Here is a 21,291-nt window from a genome sequence, read left to right as displayed (position 1 = left end):
ACCATAACACATGGTCAGATAATTTCGTATTTCTATAAATGCAGTAGAATTAAAATGTGATAAAGATTTGAGTAAGTTGTGTCCAGGATTAGGGAGTTCGATGGTTAAGGTCAGTGGTTCCCAACCTTTCTGGAGCCGCGGAGCTGCGTCAGCTCTCAAAACGTCTTGCGAACCATCTTGCACCAATTAAAAATGTCTTAAAATTACTTCGATAAGCGTTGAAAAACGTTACTTGAGAAACCATCACAATTGTTAATATTTTATTGACCATTCTAAATAGTTGTGCAATGGACCACGAACAATATGGTGTTTTGTGAAGCAATCGGAATGTCCGTAGTATCTACCCGCGCCAGTTCTGTGGGGCCACTTTTCTGTGGCCTTCCAGACCACCGTTGACTCGCAGACTACGGGTTGGAAACCACTGGTTTGCACCACACCTGGACCGGGGGCTGTAAGATTGATGCCCTTGCGTCCAGGTGCGACGGCCGCTTTGCATCACACGCGTGATTTGCATGACGTGACGTGTCGCATATACCTGCACTAAAACAATAAAATAATGCGCATAGATTTCTGTTTGCCTCGTGTCTTTGTAGAAATTTTAAAAACCCATACCTCAGTAATAATGCATCTAATATTCTAAGTTACATCGTGGAGAAAAAAAAAGTCTCGGTGATTTCTTGCTCAACTGAGCATTGAAGCAGTTCTCATTTATTGCCAGCCCTGAACCAGTGGTGGAAATTCCACGTTCCTGTTGCATGGGCGAGTATATCCATAAAATGGTATAAATTATACTCTTTGGTTCTTTCGGTAAAGTCACGTAGGTATAAAATAAAATAAATCACGACGTTTTGGGCACAACACAAGCGTCCGTCAGACTGTTTCAGCTGCCTCAGCAGCAGACCATGCTTTCCCACCCGATGACGGACGCTTGTGTTGCGTCCGAAACGTCGTGATTTATTTTATACCTACGTGACTTTACCGAAAGAACCAAAGAGTATGGATTCCTGCAGTCACGAAAGCGTCAAATCAAGATTGAATGGTATACATTTTATTGACACCCAACCAGGAACTGAATTTGCAACCTTAAGATTGTGAGCTGCTCACTATCGCTGAGCCACTGATTTTTTTACCATTTGTATGATTAAGTTATGAAGGCAGCACCACGGTAGTTTTTGCAAATTGGTGTGCCGTGTAGTCAATTGTCGGCCCCATTCTAGAAAATGATTCGTTTATATGGTGTTTTTAGGTGACTGCACTCCGATTATCCCTCTCAATGCTTGAATTAAGCGCAAAACCAAAAAACGTGTTTTCGTTTAATGTGTCAACATTCAGATAATTCCCTATTGGTGACATCAATAGCAGTTCACCCACGGTGGGCATGATGCGTTAAGAGGATTATCAGCACGTGAACAAAGATCATACAATTGCAGCACAGCTATCGTAATAATGTGCTATTGGACTGTTCTAATACACTACATGTGTTTTATACTTGGAACTGTCTTAATGCCATTCCTAGTTGCAATACAAATGCTTTTGGGGCAAACAAACCGCATCCGCGCAGACCATGGCAGATGCGGATAGCTGATGCACGAATGAAAAATAAAAAACGCTCCAGTGTGCTACTGGTTACACATAACATACGATGGAACATATATAACGACTCAACAATGCGCGATTGACAAATACGAAGGAGGCATCGGTGTGATACACTCCACTACTCCTGACACATTTATCTGGCTCAGCCACTCGTAAAATTATCGTTGTTGCTCTACATGAACATCAGCCGTACGAAGAAAATATAAATGGTGCGATGTACGGAATTATAGCAATTACGCCAGCCGTTGGAATAGACCCCTTTTGTTGTAGGCCACTTCCACATCTGATGGAGGCAACTACTGCTGTTGCATTCGTGGCATTGGTTTCCCATTGGACTCAGACTTGCCTCAAGTGGTTGAGGTGCGAATTGGTGATGCTGTATTACAGCGCAGAGAAAAGCCAGTGAGGGCGAGCGACACTTGGCGATGAGCATAAAGTCTGTCATTCATCACTGTCGCAATTTTGCGCCCGTGGTCATGTGTGTGGTGCATCGTTCAAACGGTTGATTACACATCGCTATAACGGTTGATTACACCACTACAATGAACGATCTGACGGTTCTTTGTGCTTTCCCAGAGACTAATAGAGCACCATCATCAAAATCATTTTAATCCACATGTCCACCACTGGCATTACAATATGAAGAGATTTCCTCCAGCAATAATTAGCACTGTCTATTACAGCATACATTTAATGTACTTTCGGTAACATATTGTACAAATGAAGGCGGTTAAAATGTAAGCCCTAACATAAAGCGTGGTTGAGCCCACCAAACGTCAATGCGTTACGCACATCATTGTTTCGAGTCATGCCACGGTTTTCATGGAGAATTAACTGGGGGTGCAAAGTATTCGGGGTGCAGCAATGCTCCCGATTGAAGGGTTAATGTCGATTCTCAATCTCAAGCCACAAGGATTGAATTGCATGTGTATATTTTCAATTGGTATATGTTGCAGCAGTGGGTATTATCCTGTACTTCCACGCGCCCCTGCCTTCGCAAACCCATGTTGACTAGGGTGGTGAAGTATGGTCAAATAAATCACTCGTGACCTGCACAGTGTGGAAAGAACCTCATCCAGCAGTGAACTAACAAGGGCTGTACATGTGCTTATGTTGCTTGTAATGAAGTCACGTGGCCCCTACAATACTGGTAGCTATATTCACCACAGTAATATTGCTTAGGTTTTTTGCGGTTGCGCCGTATAGCACCGTAAGTTCTCTCCCTGTGGACGCGTGGATTTCTCTCAGGGTCCTTCGGTTTTGCCCACCAGATTTAGATTATTGGGCTGCGACTCTAAATTCCCTCATATGATGACGATGATTGGTATAAGCCACTTTGATGGCCGCCTCTAAAAAAAGAGCTCATAGCTCGGTGAGATTTACCTGGCAAAATTGAGAAAAAAAGCTCTGCTGAACCTTCAGGTTGAATCGCATGTTGCTCGGCATGAAGTTCTCCTTTCACTCTGCGTGCTGGTGAGCTTCTTCTGAATGCAGTCCCTGAAGTCGCCCCCAACATCGTGGAGTGAATTCCGTTCCCGAAAGAAGCTCCCATGCGGCACGGGGAGGGGAACATCGGACGACATGCCGAGAAATTTGCTGTACCAACCCTAAAATACATCAGAGTGCTGCACAGCTCAGGGTAACAAAAAAAGAATCTTCAATAGCAACAATTCATCGACTCATAATGGTACGAATAATTTTTACACCCCTGACGGACGTGCATTTGTGTTGCCGACGGTCGTCGTGATGCACCGTCGCGCGTGTGTGTGTCCGCCATGCACCGTTAGAAGTCGGCGGGACGAATCATCATGGTGGAGGCTTTGAGAGAGTAGCTGGCTCCACGCCAGTAGTGCCACTTGATTCCGTTAAAGTGGCCGTAGTGGGAGCCCTTTGGGAAGAACTGCCCGTTGAGGTTGGAGGGCCCACATGCCTCAAACCACCAGCCTACCGTGCACACAAAAGGGAAGCAAAAATATGAAAGTGCACCGCTGCAATAACTAGCTCCAATCATCGCTGGCAGAAGGGCATCCACTAGAGGACGCTCTGGACAAGCCCCCTTCATAGGGTGTTTTGGCCGACTGTTCGACGATGGATAGTGTGTTTTGAAAGAGGTGGGAGTACCCACACTTCATAACACCACACGCAATCTGCCGATCGACTAAATGTGGTGTAACCATTTATGGAGCAGAGGCGAGGGGGTTCTCAGGAACTAGCCGCCTTGTCTCAACCGCCCCATCGGGGGATTGATCCGGAAACCTCTGGGCGGCACGTCCACTATGCATGCTTCCTTATCAACACTGCGTGACTAAATCACAGATATCTCCACCGTAAATAACTCTGAAAACAACAAAGAGTTGTAGCTTTTTTCAGCAAAATATTGCTCTTATCACAGTACTGCACGTTGCGGTCTGAAGCAGAACCAGAGGGTTTTTTCAACTGGAACCAGATGACTGACGTCCTCAATGCGCCTCAGCCGGTCTAAGCACAATTGAATCTGGTTAGTGCGAGGATGGGTACTAAAGAGGCCTTGTCGCGTGTGTCAGATATGCATCTGCAAGGTAGACAAGGGATGGTAGTGTTGGGATTCATCCCCCATGTACACATGGGCTATGACCGTGTCCTCTAGTCTCCTCCTACATGAGCCAACACTCATCAGTGGTGTTGGTCACACATTCCAATACAGTATCCCCTCGTTAGTCGTGATGGATACGTTCCAGGATATCAAGTCCATGAATAATGAGGGAATACTGCACAGGACCCTCACAAACAACAGTCTTGACATTCACGTGAGGCATTCCTGATCAAATCACAGTATTATTATTTAAGAATGCAAGGAATGGCAATAGGTTATAAAAGTAAGTCATGAGGCTGATAGACAATTAATGAGGTTGGGAGTGCAATGTACGTATGTTGAACTTTTTTCGCACCTGACGTAGCCAACCGTGCTAATCGGGGGTGCGGGGAAGGACAACAAACTAAACATAAAAAGCAGTTCTAAACACTGTCTTAAAAGAAAAAGTGCATAACAGCAGGTGACATTTCGGGCAAAGGTCCTTATTCACAGCACATGCGGCTCTTTAAGGACTGACTTCGTGTCGTTATTTATTAAGGACCCACCGTCTCGTTATCACCGCATGCATTGTGGCTCTTGAAATATTGAGGTTTTTGTTTTTACATAATTTTAATAAAAATGTCACTTCCCGTTATTTTGGTTGTCGACCTCTGGGCTATTGGGAGGTTAACAGGAAGATCACGGAATTGTTGTGAAGTACATGAGACCCGGGCTTCTCACCCCCTGAGCTCAGCTGGGCACATTTGCACTGGCAGCGGTCGTGATCCTGGTCGCGGGTACTGAACTCGGCACCCGACTGCACCAAGCTGCTGTAGCGGCCGGCTGTACCAGAGAACCCACTGACCAGCAACCTGCATGCAACAGTGGACACGCGCAACAAAGAAAAAAGATCACCCATTTATCGCAAATAAAACTGCCGGGGCAGGTGCTGTTAGTGAGCATCCATTCAGGACAAAACGGCGTGAATAAATCAAATATCCCCCCTATAGCTTTAACAGACTGTTGGGGCAAGTACTGTTAGCGAGCACCTATGAAGGCCGGCACAGCAACACGAGGTAGTGATGAGGCAAGCACCACACCCGGGCTTCTTTTGTCTCCCAAGTGTTAACACACCACAATCGGTACTCATTTAAGGCTGATATGACCTAAAGGAAGCCCAGGAGATAATATGCCGCTGTTGTTAGCCGTGGCAAATAATCTAACATATGTCGCCAACGTTCTTAGCATAGCAACACAAATATGCAGATGCATATTATATTATTATATTCGTTAAACCAGGATGACCTCACCGAGACTCATCGTCACACCACCATCAACATTCCAAGTGCATGCGCATGCAGCTACTACTGGTCTGTATGTTTGTTCGCTATAATACAGAAGTAAAAGCTGGATATCAGCACCCCCTCTTGGTAGCAAGACCAGGTGTCCTTATATCCAAAGTGTGCTTTTATCACAAGTTGGCCTCTTCCATCCCAGTCCCAGTGTAATGTAAGGATGTGTTGCTTATATGAGGCTTCTTCTTAGGGTGCCACGGTGGATACAGGAGGTCGTAGGTGCGATCCCCACCCTTACGCCTGCTGTATATTTGGAGTTTGCATGCCTCTCCTCCCATGGTCGCGTGGATTTTTCTCTGGGTCCTCTGGTTTTTCCCTCCACGTTTAGAGAAATGCGTTTAGTTCAGTGGCGGCTCGTGACATGTCCACTCGTTGGGGCTGTTGTGAGTGAACTCTAAAAAGATGGTGTTCTAATTAAGAAAAACCTCGTCATGCTATTGGCATTCCCCTGTAAGTGATATAACTGTATTATCTACCAACGGTAGGCATTTATACATAATACGAAATACAACTACATGGCACTCTAATGCTGTCCTCATGACCCTCAAGTCCACACTCAACAACCCCTTTGACACTGACAAAAGCCTAGAGCGTGAAAGCCGTGAGCTGCTATATTTGCATAGTGCAACCTCGCGTCTCTCACTGCAGCCATGGGCGCCTTTTCACCGCCCTGAATTGGTCTCAAACGCCGTGGCTGAAATGCGAAGATAGTCGTAACGAATGAAGGGATATCTCTCAGTGGTTTCGAATATGAACTTAAAATGTTATCTTCATCAGGTCATTCAAGTTGAAAGAATCGTTATATATATTTTTGAAACACAACAAAACAATTTATAGAAAAGTCTTTTTATTAGAAAAAATCTTTCTCATCTCCAGCTGCTTGGTGGGGCGGCGCCTCTAACGCCCCCTAGTGGACGAACCGCGCCTGGTTTCGAGTATTTGGCTGCTAGAAATGTCCACGTGAAAAGCAACTTCGTTGAGCTATCGTTTGTGGCCAGGTCGCTTTTGAAAAAAAACCTATATAGCTCAGTGGGGCCTTAACTGGTAACATAAAAACAATAGTTTTAGTTTAGTGCTTGGTTATCTACGCACTCGCAGATATTTGGCTCAAACGCACTCTGCCTTGCCTGACCTTGAACTTCCTTCAAGTCGTCAAACAACATTTTTTCCATTCCTGTATCTAAGCATCTTTAGCAAATATTTTTTTCAACAACTACCTTCATCATTCTTTCATGTCAGAGAATGTGCCCTTATCCACGTATTTAAAAGAAATTTGAATTGTTCAAACTTCCTCATAACTCCGCACCCCCGATTAGCACAGTTGGCTACGCACGGTACAAAAGGTCAACATACATACCATTATTTCTCTCTACTCTATCCAACCAGTTATTTCCATTCAATTCCAGATTCAACATCTCGAGACTTTCCACCCTTGTGTCTCTTTCTTTCGTGTAGTCCTGCCACTTATGACAGTACGCTCCGTACGAGGGCCTTCGCGAGTATTTACTTCTACTCTCTCTCTGCTTATTCCCATTGCAATCCTGGCTCTCATCTCCTTGGACAATTGGCTATCTTCAGTCGGAATCCATACCGTGAAACTTCACTTGTGATACGTGCTCATATTGGATACACTGCTTTTCGATTTGAAATCTTTACAATGACACAACATTTTCGAAGGCCAGCAAGCGAAATAGTTTTCCTCTCAGGGTGGATTGGAGGTGCAGTGTTTGGGAGTACTGTTTTACGAACGCGACGATGACCTGCCTTCTATTCCTCGCCACGGTTAAAGCATCAGTGGTGAAATATGAACCGGGAATAGGTCCGCACCTTCATCGCCAACCCTCACTGACCAGCGCGGTGAAGTATGTTCGAACAACCCACGTGATCGGCATTACTACGGAGAGGTCCTAATTTCAGCAGCGGTGGATTGACAGAATGATTGTAGACTACATTGTCCACGGGAAGGGAGTTTCAAAAGTTGTGCTCTATACCAACCCAACACTTTGCCCCCCACAGTTGCTGGATTACAGGCGTGCATAGTATCGCCACTGCTATACTAATAATAATTATAATCACGTCTCAATTACAATACGTGCACAATTCGAGCGACGACAATCACAAGATTTCCCCCTGCTCTACCACACTTATGTTAGTTATCTTTCCCCCCATTCTTACCTTCACAATGAGCTTTCATGTTCTCGCTTTGTGATCCCCCACCTGGATGGGCAGGTGAGCCCGAATCTCCCCCCTTTCGTTACGACCCCTGGCACGCCGATCTTTTGGGTTTATTTTCGCGGCGGAGTTTGTTCCCCACACTCCACTTCTCCACCGGTACTGCGATCAGTGCTTTATGTACTGAGCTCGCATTGTGTTACAATTAAAAAATAATAATATATAAACTAAACAAAAAGTGGATGAAATAACGTGCAACCCGTAGGCGGAGTTTGACTGCTATACAGGGTGCTTCAAAAAAAATGTCAACACTTCTGAGAATTTCCAACAGTACCACAAAGAATGAGCTTCCGGGCTCTGGAGACCTCGAGAAGATTCCAGGCATGCGTTGACAATGATGGCGAACAAGTGGAGACTATTTTTGAAGCTATTAACATATATTTGTTATCATCTTACAGTGCTTTACCTGTTCTTTTTCCATTAAAAACGATAGTCCCATAAAAGTGTAAAAAAAAATTGAAGCACCCTATATTTTTGGGGCGGGGGTGGGGAATCGCGGGTGCAAAAATAAAAAATAATAATTGTAAACTACTGAGACTAAATTAATAAAGGTGTCCTGTTTTGGGATGCCTTTGCCCCTAATCCACCAAACTCAGCACGTGGACTGCAACGCCCCCCCCCCCCCCCAAAAATGATGTGCGCACCTGTATCGAGCAGCCTCCCCTCTCAGGGTGAAGCGAGCGTAGGAGGCGTACGCCTGGTTCTCGTCCCAGTCCCAGAGGAGGATGCGGAGTGCTTGGGGTCGTCTGGATGTCAGCACGTGGACCGCCTCGTTGCCCAGCCAGTACTCTCTGTCCGCACTCCCAAAGCCCTTGCAGTCAAAGCAAACAACACGGAGCGTGACTCGGTCGTTCAAAATCCGAGACGCTCGTGCACGCGAAACGGTTTGGCAATGCGTGCGGTGCGAAACGAGGTTCAATGTACGCACACATACGTACAATGGACGGACGGGGGGGGGGGACCCATCACAATAGGAAAATGCGTGCAGGCTGGAAGAAAACGGCCACATGTCTCGACTCTGTTTTGAGTTCGTTTGTGGCTGGAACAACGATCCGGCAGCACGTTTGGCTCTGTCGATTTAGTGCTTTATAAAAGGGCTGAGAGCATTGTACCCGAGTTCTGGTGATCATAGGGGCATGGCCATGCAAGGTGGCATGATGGCAGACATGCCTTCGTCTTCTTGCTCTCTGCGAGAACACCTGTTGAGCGTGACCAGTGCTGAATATCAGCTGGAAATTCAGGAGCGTTGTTTCAGAAATTATTTTGGCACCCTGAAAACATCTGTCTAGCCACATTTTGTCTTATACTTGTTTAGAGAACTAACGTAATAGGCAGGGCACAATAATACAGTGCAAATAATGGACGGTATTCCTTGTACTATACTCTCGTGGTAGTGCCTTACACCAATAAGCCCTACTCCAATACAGCCTAGCAGTGTTCCAGAAAACATTGAGTGAGACATTCATTCTTTAAAGGGGCATACCAAGATGTATCAGTGACAGTAAACCATGCGGAACACATACCAAATAATATAATAACCACTTGCTATGAATATTCTTTGGTTCTTTTGGTAAAATCACGTAGAGAAAAAAAACTGAATACAAATGATAAAAAATAATTCACGTTATTAATAAATAAATAAATATCCAACATCATTCTGCTGTAGCTCTCACACCCCCCCACCTCGAGGTATGCGGAGAGGCTGCATATCCTTCAGGGATTTTCGTCAAAGTGGCGAAAGTTTGGACAAAAGCCTGCCCATGTACTTCACTGGGGTGGTGGGGGTGTTCTTCAGGATGCCACAGGAACGTGTAAATCACGCACGCGCAGTGCCCCTTGGTGGCGCAAATCGGTATAGCATCACGCATTGCTCGCCCCCCCCCACCACACTCGACCGGAGAACTAGCGCCCAAACAACTGCAATGGTCAGCTGCGCCAATAGCAAAGTAGTTTAATCAGTAGAAGACCAATGTTAAATGGTAACACAAGTGATTAGCGCCCTTTTGAATAATATAATAAAATACATATTATTTTACGCCAATGGTTATTTTGTGTTATAGAATGCTGCATCGAACTAGGACAGGGGTTGGCAACCAAAATAACAAGAGCCATTTCTTTCCAATTCGGTACAAAATTCAGTATTTCAAGAGCCGCAATGCATCTGAGTACATACTGTACATACGTACATATCGTCAAGAAGCAGCCCGTAAAGAGCCGCATGCGGCTCCGGAGCCGTAGGTTGCCGACCCCTGAACTAGGACAACGTTTTTTAAAGGCCAGTTCCTTGCACAAAATGTCTGGAAGTTTCATCAGAATTTGTTGAAGCAAGCCTGATTGCTGGTGATACACTGTATGTCAAAATTGATTCAGAGTTTTGCTTGTACTGAACCAATGCTGCTGAAATCGTGCACTCCCAGAATGCATTGTGGTTGATGGGAAGTGTGTTTTTGGAGGGACATGGATAGGAGCTATATTATCTGTTTATTTAGCTTACGATAAAAGTTAGCACAGTCGTGGCAACAGAAGAGGCAGCAGCTGCAGCAAATATACATCGTTAGCAGGAAACAGCAGTGATAAATAACTGATATAGTTGCAGGGCCGGATTAAGGCATGTGCTTTAGGGGCTGCAGCCCAGGGGTCTCTGCCAGCTGGAGGGCCTCCAGAGATTAAGTGAAAAGTTATTTCATTTATGAGTGCTGAATCAAACTTTGATTATTTCATTTGTGAATGCTGAATCAAACTTTGATCAAACTTTGATTCAGCATTCACAAATGAAATAACTTTTCACTTAATCTCTGGAGGCCCTCCAGCTGGCAGAGGCCCCTGGGCTGCAGCGCCTAAAGCACATGCCTTAATCCGGCCCTGTATAGTTGTCGTCTACGTGGTGGGCAGCAGAGAAAGCACTGCCACAAAGTCTATTGTTATACTGTACTTCTATGCTCCCACGTCTTGGCTCCCCGCCCGCGCCAACCCACACTGACCCGCATGTTGAAGTATGATCTAACAAACCTCCATGCCTGACATGGCATGGGAACCACTCATCCAGCCTTGGATTTACAGAGTTGTACATATGCATGGTGAGTCATAGAAATATTGCTCCTGAAGTAGGCAGCAGCAGTATAGCAGTATTGGCAGGAATTGCGAGTCGTTACAGAAGCAGCAGTCCTGTGCCATGTTGAGTGAAAGTCAGTGTATGCCTTTGACAGAATTGCACTCCGGAATTGTGGGACATGTAGGCCTGGAGTTGATCTGTGCCAAGCCGTCCAGAGAGGCTACCAATTTGTAGTCCTGCCAGGGGCGGTTGAAGTTGATATGTCCATCTTCACGGCGCTGAAAGACCGTCCAGCCACCGCCCTCCGTCTGCATGTCGCAGTACACCTAGGAGCAGCACAGTCACGCAGCGTGATTATAGTTACAACTCGATTATTCACGAGCATACGATATTGGATGTTGCCTAACGGTGAGATAGTGGACGAATGGGGCGCCGCAGTGGCGAGATGTTAACTACTTCGCCTGGTATACAGGAGGTCGTGGGTTCGATCCTGACTGACACCTATATATTTGGAATTTGCTTGTTCTCCCCATGGTCGCGTGGATTTTTCTCCGGGTCCAACGGTTTTTCCGCCACATTTATCAACATGCGTTTAGAGTATTTGGCTGCGATAAATGTACACGTGATAAGCCACTTCGTTGAGCTATCATTTGTGGCCAGGTCTCTTCTCAAAAATAACTATATAGCTCAGTAGGCCTTACCTGGTAAAATAAATCAATAGTTTAATTTAGAATGCACATACTTGCTATGCATTCCTGGTCCTTACTTGTTGAGTGCCATTGCCCACATGACTGCAAATGTTCAAGTTTGAGCTTATTTTGCTTAACCAAATGAGAACTCAGCACACCAGGATAGTCTTATTTTTCAGTGATCTGAGGCACTAGTAGGCCAGCAGGGGGCGATGATTGCAATGTGAAATCCCAATTGTGTTATTTGGACCCTGATGCCGTTACACAATGGCCTGCTCTTGCGAATGACGTCAGGGGATCTTTATATCGTCCGCTATGAGTGTGACGCAGATGGCGTGTGTATCATTTTGGTTAATACACCCGGAGTAATAATCAGGGCGGCCACTGCATTCGAACCGTGAACCTCTGCTCCTGGACTAGCAGTAGCTAGCATAAACCATCACACAATCTCCAGTCATTTACACAGCGGCCTTTGGCTAGCCTTCGAACCAAAGATGATAACTGCAAAGCGCCCCTTTCAGATGCGCTTCTGCGACCGTCTGGAATGCTCTTCCTTCTGATATTAGGAAGCGACTCGAGCTATGCACTATTAAATCTAGACTGAACACTCATATAGAACTTCTTTTTGTATTTCGTTTGTTGTCCTTCCCCCAAACCTCCGATTAGCACAGTTGGTTACGTACGGTGCAAAATAAGTTCAACATACATACATATCACCTGAAGGCGATTGTCGGTGTTGTGATCGAAACATCGTGATCAATTATTTTTCTATCTACGTGACTTTACCGAAAGACCCAAAGAGTATGATTGACTGTACTTTAAGAACATTTAGACAGATGACACATTCTCATGCCATTACTCCCATTCTATGAATGTAAATATATATGGGATGTATAACCTCAATTACACATGTTTAGCATTATCATGATAGTTATCGAATGTACCAAGTTGCTGTTGCAGTGAACTTAGATGTAAAATAGTCGATGATTATATATCGCACCTCCGATGAGTACGGTTGGCTACGTACGGTACGAAAGACGTTCAGCATACATATATTATATAAACATACAAATACATACGCTTTGGTTCTTTCGGTAAAGTCACGTAGGTATAAAATAAAATAAATCACAACGTTTCGGGCACAACGCAAGCGTCCGTCATCAGGTGAGAAAGCATACAAATACAATTTACTGTTCTTGAGAAGAACAGTATATATTTTCATTTCGACGAAATAGCCTTCAGGAAATAGATATTAAGATTTAATCGGATTCATACTCGGAAATATGAATGTGTTAGGTTAGGAGGTCATTTTCGAATGTAGTTCACCAGAATATGAATAGCTAAATGTGCGTTAACCATGTAAGATGGCTATTAAGTACAAACATTGTCCAGCCAATCAATCCACTATTTCAGTAGTTAACCAGCCAACCAATGATTTAACAAGCCAGCAAGGTGTTTTGCCAGCCATCAACAAAACGCAGAGCTCGTGTACCTTGAGCGTGTGTGAAGTGTTGAACACGTGAAGCACGTATATGCCACTCCTCGTCTGCCCACTGCGGTAGATCTCGGCACAGTCCTGATAGGGCCCACCAGGCCCTGCAGAGACACCAGCGATGGCCGCGCCCCGGACTGTGATGTCACGTCCGGTCTCACCAGATGCCGTGGCCCCTCTAAATTCCCTGGTAACCTGGGCACCTCTTGCTCGACCCTGGTCAGCTGCTGTGAAGTAGATCAACTTGGTGGTTATCATTATAGATTGATAATTATCATCAGCAGCAGCAGCCATGATAAAAACGTGCATGTTGCACTGCTATTTTACAGCATCATGAGATGTGGTAGCATTTCGATGCTATATTATATTTTAAAAGGGCACTTGTTTATCCGATGTGCCCATGCAGTGACCATGAACCTGATCTTATGAAACTAAGTGTCAACAGAACCATTAGGTCCATGCTGCTTAAGCCTTAATTGTGATGGTTAATTTGTCGAGTGTCAGTCATCGTAACTGAGAGTCTCTCGCAGAGAGTCCTATCCAACTGCTCACATCGTCTGACCAGCTGATCCATTTCCTTCCTCTCCCCTCTCTTCCTTCAAATGACACGACGCAAGAAAGGGTTCTGATAAACATTTAGAAAGAAAAATTGCAAACAATAAAAGGACCCTACTTGTGTTGTGTTGAGATTTTCCTCCATGCAAAAGGCGGTTATTGGGCTGAGATTCATCACTGGACTGGTGGCGTATGGATACTTCATTGTTCTTATCATCATCATCATGAGCATCGTCATCTTCTTCTTCATCATCATCATTGTCATCCTCATCATCCTCGTCATCATCATCTCCATCATCGTCATTCGTGGTCGTTGATGTATAAGGCTGCTGGTTCAAGATTTTCCTCCGAGTCACTTCACGCCTACTCTCCAGCTCTGTAACCTTCCTCTCCAAGTGCCTGCGACAAAGACAAATAACAGCTGCTTCAGTGTACTCGGAAAGGTAGAGGTGTGCTGACATGGCAGTTGGGTCACTGCATCATCATTCATCCTAAAAGTCATCATTCATCCTTTCGCCATGGTGGCGAAATATTAACTGCTTTGCCTGGTATATAGGAGCTTATGGGTTCGATCACGACACTGTGACGCCTGCTGTCTATTTGGAGTTTGCATGTTCTCCCTGTGGACGCGTGGATTTTTCTCCGGGTCCTCCGGTTTTTCCTTCCACATTTAAAAACATGCGTTTAGAATATTTGGCTGCTATACATTTCCACGTGATAAGCCACGTCGTTGGACTATCATTTGTTGCCAGGTCGCTTCTGATAAATAAAAAATCCATATAGCTCAGTGGGCCTTACCTGGTAATTTTTTTAAAATAGTTTAGTTTTAGTTTGTAGTTTTGAAAATACTCCACAACAAATTAGCTGATGACCTCCGTAACTGTGTTGTTTCACTGGAGTACTCATTACATCACCTTAGAAATCTCCTCTCTACTCTCCACGCAGCTAAGACTTGCTCTCTGGCAATCGTGAACGTTCATCTCGTGTTGCCGCCCCTCGCTTTTTTGGCATGAGCTCGCCTCGTCGTGTTGGCATTAATTCCTTGCTCTCTTCCGTGGCCTTTTTAAATTCCTGCCAGGATTTGTGATCTCCCTTCCATTGCACATTGCGGTTAGCGAGCCTCCCCCCGTCCGCCGCTGCGCCCGCGAATTGGTGTTATATGTCTGCGTCACCTGCCAGTGTGACTTGGATGTTGTTTTCCTCGAATGTGTTTGCTAACAGTGTCTGCAAGCCAATGATTTATTTGCTGTAACTGCCTATTGTTTTCTTCATCAAGGTGCTACCGTGGGTCATTTTTTGGTTTGTAGAAACATTACGGCTGAATGTTTCTTACCCCCGCATAAACAAAACAAATCAAATCGATTGATTAATATCTGCAGTACCTGTTGTTGTGCTGAAGGGTTTGAATGTTCCGTGCTTGTTCTAGAACCTTCTTCTGGAGGGAACGAGTGATGCCAGAGTGCCCACGCGCACCGCCCGCCTCTCGCACCGTGCTCTCCAGCTGCACTCGTTGAACACAGACCAGAAATAAGCTGAGTGCGGTATGCACATCTGAAAAGCGTGTTGCCGACATTGAGTGTTTTTTTTCTTCCATGTAAACAACAACTTGAAGCCTATATATGTATGTATGTTGAACTCTACGGGGTAAAATTGAGCCTGCACATTTGCTGATTTTGTGAGTCCATCTCTGCGGTCGACATCCTCTCTTGTATGTATGTATGTTGAACTTCTTTCGGATCGTACGTAGTCAACCGTGCTCATCGGAGGTGCGGGGGAAGGACAACAAACTAAACAGAAAAAGCAGTTTAATCTAAATTCAAACGTGCAAAGCTCCAGTGGCTTCCTAATATCGGAAGAAAGAACGTTCCAGACAGTGCCCAAACTCGTTAGATATCGAACGCTAAGCAAATTTGGGCCTGGACAACGCTTAGATGGGAGACCACCACGCAAACCAGGTTGTCATAGGTTTATTCGTTGATGCGCTACACTGTCGTCAGCAGAGGTTAGAGAAGAAAAATTCAAATCCACGTCCCCTACTTTCACCAACCCACAACAGACCAGCTTGGTTTAGGTATGTTCACATAACCCCCAGGACCTGCATGGTATGGGGAGGCCCTCATCCAGCAGTGGACTGACAATCGGGCTGCACATGCACAAATAACATTATTAAACATATTCTTATATTTTCTCGCAACATCCACTGATCTGATGTTGAAAACAATTTTTTCCCAGGGTTGACAAATGCTCAAATGACAGTTCTTGGAAGTTCTTACTGAAGCTCTTCTAAATGATCATATGCACAGAGGGGAGGGGGGACAGCTAATGATAGCCTTGACAGTCATATCTTCTCTAACACATGGCAGCATGTGCTCTTTTGTGCATTGTGCTGATAAGATGTCCCAGGAGCTTAGCTAAAACCACAACGAACACGTGATACTCAGCACTTGGTAAAATGTCATTTTAGTGACTGGAGCTATTCTAATCAACATTTAGCTTAACCCCCTAAGCTGCCCATTTACTTCTAATTGATGGTTGATTAAACGGCTGTAGTTCCACGTTGGTTCTGCTACATCTTACTAAGTGCAGCATAAAAAAAACTACTGCGCAGTTTATTTTCACAATTGCGTTGTACAGCTCTCTGATGGTTTTTTTTTCTTCCAAATGTACCACACGTTGTTTTGGCACGATGTCCGATGTTTCACTCCACGTGCTGGTTGGTAGCTTAACCAGTTCCTGAATAAGCTCCCAGGACGTGGAGAGGAACTTCGGACATCAATGACAAACGCTGCGCGGCACAGCCCCGAAAGCACATCGGAGCGCTCCGCAGACAAATGTCTCCTCCCTCACGGAAGCACAGCGAAGTGGCGATAGACCACACCTTAACGCTTATGGTCTTGCATATCTGTCCTGACCATTTGTTTGAGAGAAAAAACAAAAACTCCATCTCAGCCTTGTATGCCAAGACAAAAACAAACTGTGTATTTTGGATACAATAATCAACATTTGTGTAACTAGGGAGTGGCTGGACAGCCCTCTTTCCAAGCTTTTAATGACCGTTTTCATAATTATTTCCAAACTGTGCCAATAACCAGGAACAAACGGTGAAGCAAAGCCGCATATTCTCAATGGGAATTAATACTCAACAAACGTTATTTGCAACCCTTTGTATATCCACCGCTGGATGAAGGCCCCTCCACATTACACCACGCTGGTCAGTAAAGGTTGGTGAAGAGTGTAGTGGTCCAGGAGTGGTTAACTGTGGCCAGGAATCGAACTCAGGTCATTGGGTTCATAGAACAGCATACACATGCCACCGTATCCACTCTTCTACACCCCCAATGTGAAATAATCTCAGAAAATATCACCATTTGGCTAAACCTAGTATTCATTGTTATGATTGTTTATCTGTCCAGTTATTACAAAGGGCGGAGTGGTGGTGTAATAATAAGCGCACTGCGCTATTAATTCGACAGCCAAAGTCGAATTCCCATGCATAGTTACCATTAGTGGTGAGCGATATCTGACCTGCTAATGAGACCCCCTCCACCACTCCCAACAACCCACACTGTGTAGTGAAGTATGGTCAAACAATCCCATTGACCAACGTGGCTTTGGAAGGCCTTCATCCAGAAGTGAGTTGACAAAGGGCTGTAAATTCAGAATTAGTTTTTTTGATGTTGTCTGCCGGCCGAGTCGCCCTTGAAAATATCTTCTTAACTCAATGGGCTTTACTTATGCTGGAGGAATCAGATGAGCCATGAAGCTCTTTGTCACAGATGTCCAGTAGGGACAGGTCAGAGAACTTTATAACAACACACTGTACAAAAACACGATAGTATAGTATTGCAAAGTACAAGAAAGGTAAACAAATCACCCCAAAAAATACAAATAACACTAAACCATACCCATCCTACCAGGCATAGCCCATCGAGGTATTAATGTTGAACTTCCTTCGCACGGTACATAGCTAATCGGAGGTGCTAACCTTGTGGAGACGCAGCGTGGCGTTGCCCAGAGCTGACTCTAGCTGCTGTATCCTCTCGCTCGTCTCGTCCAGATCCTTCTTTGACACATCCCCATCCACAGGCGACGCCGCTTCCAGATCTCCCTTCCGATCGGGGCTGCGAGTCCTGTCCTTGTTGTGAATCCGGTCCGAGTTTTCTTCATCCGGATCAGCGTCTCTCATAGACTAAAGGGTAACACAATCGCTATGGTCACTTAGCAGGATTGTCATTATTACTATTTTGCCAAATGAAAGCAAAGATCAGGACAGCGTGAGATCGTGGCACATTGGGGAAGCCTTCATCTAGCAGTGGCTTAACCATGGAGGCAAATTATAGTTTTTAGTTTAGTTTTTTTTGTAGGTCATAGAAAATTTGGATTTGAACATCAATCATCAATTCATTGAAAACACGAGTTAAACGGCATTTATTTAACCGGCCCAATGCTGTTCAGTACAGCATATCAATCGATCAGTGGGGAGCGGTGGCATGATGGTTAGCGCACTGCCCTGTGAACCCAGCCTCCTGAGTTTGATTCCCAGCCACGAATAAAGTCACTGGCAAGTGAAATCTGAACCGCTGCTGAGGTACCCTCCCCCCCCTCATCACAACCGACACTGACCAGCGTGGTGAAGTATGGCCGAATGTACTGAAGCATAGACGGAGCATGATACAGTACAATGGATTGTGCTGTAACCGCCCTTCGCTGACAAGATACGTACAAGGAAATGTCCCTTAAGTGAGGGGAGAAATCATTCGGGTAAGCAACACATTGAGTAAAGGCGAGCTGTCAATGCGTGAGGTGGCAGTCGCATCTCTGAGATGTTGTCGCCTATTGCGTTCATCTCCTGGCCACACAGTCAGCGAGCATCAACTAAACTACCGTACAGTATTTTTATTTATTTGACCAGGTAAGGCCCACTGAGCTATATAACTCTTTTTCAGAAGCGACCTGGCTATCACAAATGATAACTCAACGAATTGGCTTATCACATGGAAATGTATAGCAGAAAAAAATACTCTAAACGCATGTTGATTCTAAATGTGGAGGGAAATAACGGAGGGCCCTGGTAAAAATTCACACGACAATGGGAAGAGAGAGACATGCAAACTCCAAATACTGTATTCAGGTGTCAGGGTCGGGATCAAACCCACGACCTCCTGTATACCAGGCAAGATAGTTAACATCTCGCCACCGTGGCGTCGAGTGAGTGACTTCTTGCTCGCAATGAAGATAGACTGACGATCGTCTCCTATTTGTATCGCCCTGAGTGAGCCAGTGGGTGGAGATTCCACATTCTTATGACGTGTACAAGTTAATTCATAGGAAAACCACCGCGGACTTCGCCACAAAGTGGTACCTATTTGACCGACCTCGTAAAGTTGATGGGCTGAGTCATGCCACATGGGCGTTATGAGCCAAAAATTGCGGCCCATAATTGTTCAAAACCCACATGGTGATGCCATGGACTTTAGCTACAAAATTGCCCGTAGGATTGATCAGTGCTAGAATATTGCCTCTCAAACCATTATGAAAAGTACACATTTTTTTGGGTGGGTGGGGTGCACCAAACCCCAAGGCATCTCCTAAAACCCCTCGACGTGAATGCGGTCCTGCCTACGGAGGAGAAGCGCAGAGGTTCAACTCACCTGTGCGAGGGATGCGCACGCAGAGAGGTCGGGTGGGATGACGAAGGTGTAGGTGCAGAGGCCACCGCGCACTCGGCGATAAGAGGAGGCTGCCCTCGCCCCAGGCTGAGTACCGAGAGGCTCGCCAAGTGCCCACATGTACAGCAACAGCAGCAGCATCGCCGAGCTCACCTGCGGGGCACAGCAGAGCCTGACCCCTTGGCCTGCTCCCTCTGGGTCAGTGCTCTTCATTGCAAGGCCCGCGGGCCACTGGCGGCCACCTGGTGGCCTTCAGTGCGGCCCCTGACGTGCGGCCGGCGAAAATACACAGCATCTGAAAACACCCCTTGCAGGCGGTGTGGCGGCCCTCACCGTGATGATGTCTTATCGGCGAAAGTGCCCCCCCTCCCTGAAAATTAATGAAGAATACTGCTCTAGGTCGTTAATGAATCAAGGATCAAAGATTCCTCCCCCCCCCACCCCATAGAGCCTTAACAGACTGTTTGGGCAAGTGCTGTTAGCGAGCACCAATGAAGGCCGGCACGGCACACGAGGGGGTGGGTGGCCAGCACCACGCCCGGCCGCCTTTGTCTCCCCAGTGGCGATGTTTACACACCGCACCAGGTACTCATTTGAGGCCGAGTCGACCTAAGGGGGCGTTAATAAATGGACACATGCCCATGCACGTATTCACTGTGGAGGCTGCACATTCAGTGTCATACTCATTGGCCATCATCATCAGTTCACTGCTGGATGAAGGCCTCCCCAAGCCGTCATCATCTCTCACGCACCTGCTCATGAGCTGATTTAATCGCTCCATCTCCAGGATGGACATCCTTTTGAGCGCATTGCCTTCTTGGACGGGCACTGACGTTAGTCCTGGCCACTGGCCATCATCTCTTGTCACAATCAATATTATGGCTTTTCTTCTCCAATATCTTAACTGGTTCTCCGATCTGTGTTCCTCTTTTGTTCGTTATTTTAAGCGTGCAAACTCATTATGAGCACTTTTATACGGTTTTACTACATATTTTTCATCATTGTCCATGTTTCTAATCTATCTAATAGCAGGCAATATGCATTGACTAGAAATGCTCCATGCACTGGAGCCATAACAAAGTTCATCGAACGAAGCAGGGCTTCTAATCTTGAATACAACCAGGTGATAACTCAAGGGACTAGGATAGCGTCTCATTTGCAAGTGACCTCGAGTATTAGTCTGCCAGGAGGGAGCGATTATTGATTTATGAAATCTCAATTCAATTAGTAAAATTATCACACCCTATAGCGTTATATCACTTAGTGGAAAATAATACAATTGTTGAACCATAAAATAAAAAAAGAACCAAAAATCACCATATTTGTCATGAACATGCCACGAACACCATCTGACTAGACAATATATAGTAATCTGTTTCAAGCAAGAGCCTCGAGAGCAGATCAAGCCCCTTCTAAACAAAAGGCACTGTCCAAATAATGAGCTTATGATACATATTTTCTATTCCAAGGCACTATTAAGTGGGCGATTTTCACTCATTAGTTTGTTTGCGAACTGCCTGTGCAACGTCTTATATTTTAACATAAAATGCAAATTAACATAAATAAAAAAATGGCCACTCACCATTTGCGCCACTGGGTTCATTGTTTGATGCGATGTTCCTTATACCCCCAGCTCTTGAGTTTTAATTCAACAGATTGTAGTTTTCTGAATTCTTTAACTCCAAAATACTTTAAAGGCCTAATCTGCAATTTACTTGCTCATTTATAATAAATTAGCTTTCAAGACATAAACCCACTGTTAAGAAACCCAACAGCTGTGGATTAAGGGTGGTAGGTAGTACGTGTGTGTATACCGTCACAATCTCCCAGGGTGGACTGTCGAGGCGTGGGTTGGGCAGGATTATCAGCTCCACATTGGATGTCGAAAGTATGAGCACATTATTTAAATTATTAAACTAGTGGTTAGGCATTTGAATAAAGTTGGTGCCTGGATATTGCAATGTTGTTGTGCAAAGGAATTAACTGGACGAGGTAATTCAGACTTGACCAAATGTGGGTGGATTGAGGGAAGTGTTCTTTGGAAAATGTCTTCACGTGTGCAGAAGAGGGTAACACTTTTCTTCGTGTGACAAAAGTTTG

The 21,291-nt window shown here is 45.3% G+C and overlaps 1 protein-coding gene across 3 annotated transcripts; it reads right to left on the bottom strand.

Annotated features, from left to right (window-relative positions):
- Window positions 1-243: 243 nt before the first annotated feature.
- On the bottom strand, window positions 244-21,056 carry LOC144726309 (uncharacterized). Of its 3 annotated transcripts, none has more exons than XM_078604903.1 (10): window positions 20,774-21,056; window positions 19,174-19,344; window positions 17,508-17,711; window positions 14,905-15,023; window positions 13,641-13,921; window positions 12,968-13,194; window positions 11,011-11,112; window positions 8,379-8,545; window positions 4,889-5,019; window positions 244-3,540 (listed from the first exon to the last, which is right to left on the bottom strand). In XM_078604903.1, the coding sequence occupies exons 1-10, from the start codon at window positions 20,792-20,794 to the stop codon at window positions 3,380-3,382; spliced, it is 1,584 nt and encodes a 527-aa protein (XP_078461029.1). In that variant the 5' UTR covers window positions 20,795-21,056; the 3' UTR covers window positions 244-3,379. The 3 variants fall into 3 exon arrangements, with proteins under 3 accessions (XP_078461029.1, XP_078461030.1, XP_078461031.1); XM_078604904.1 differs by having other exon boundaries at window positions 12,968-13,191; XM_078604905.1 differs by having other exon boundaries at window positions 12,968-13,071.
- Window positions 21,057-21,291: the final 235 nt, after the last annotated feature.

The sequence above is a fragment of the Lampetra planeri genome, chromosome 23 (genome assembly GCF_965212315.1).
Source record: "Lampetra planeri chromosome 23, kcLamPlan1.2.h2, whole genome shotgun sequence".
NCBI lineage: Eukaryota > Metazoa > Chordata > Hyperoartia > Petromyzontiformes > Petromyzontidae > Lampetra > Lampetra planeri.
The sequence above is the reverse complement of the archived record's forward strand: the minus strand, read 5'-3'. Positions and strand labels throughout refer to the sequence as shown.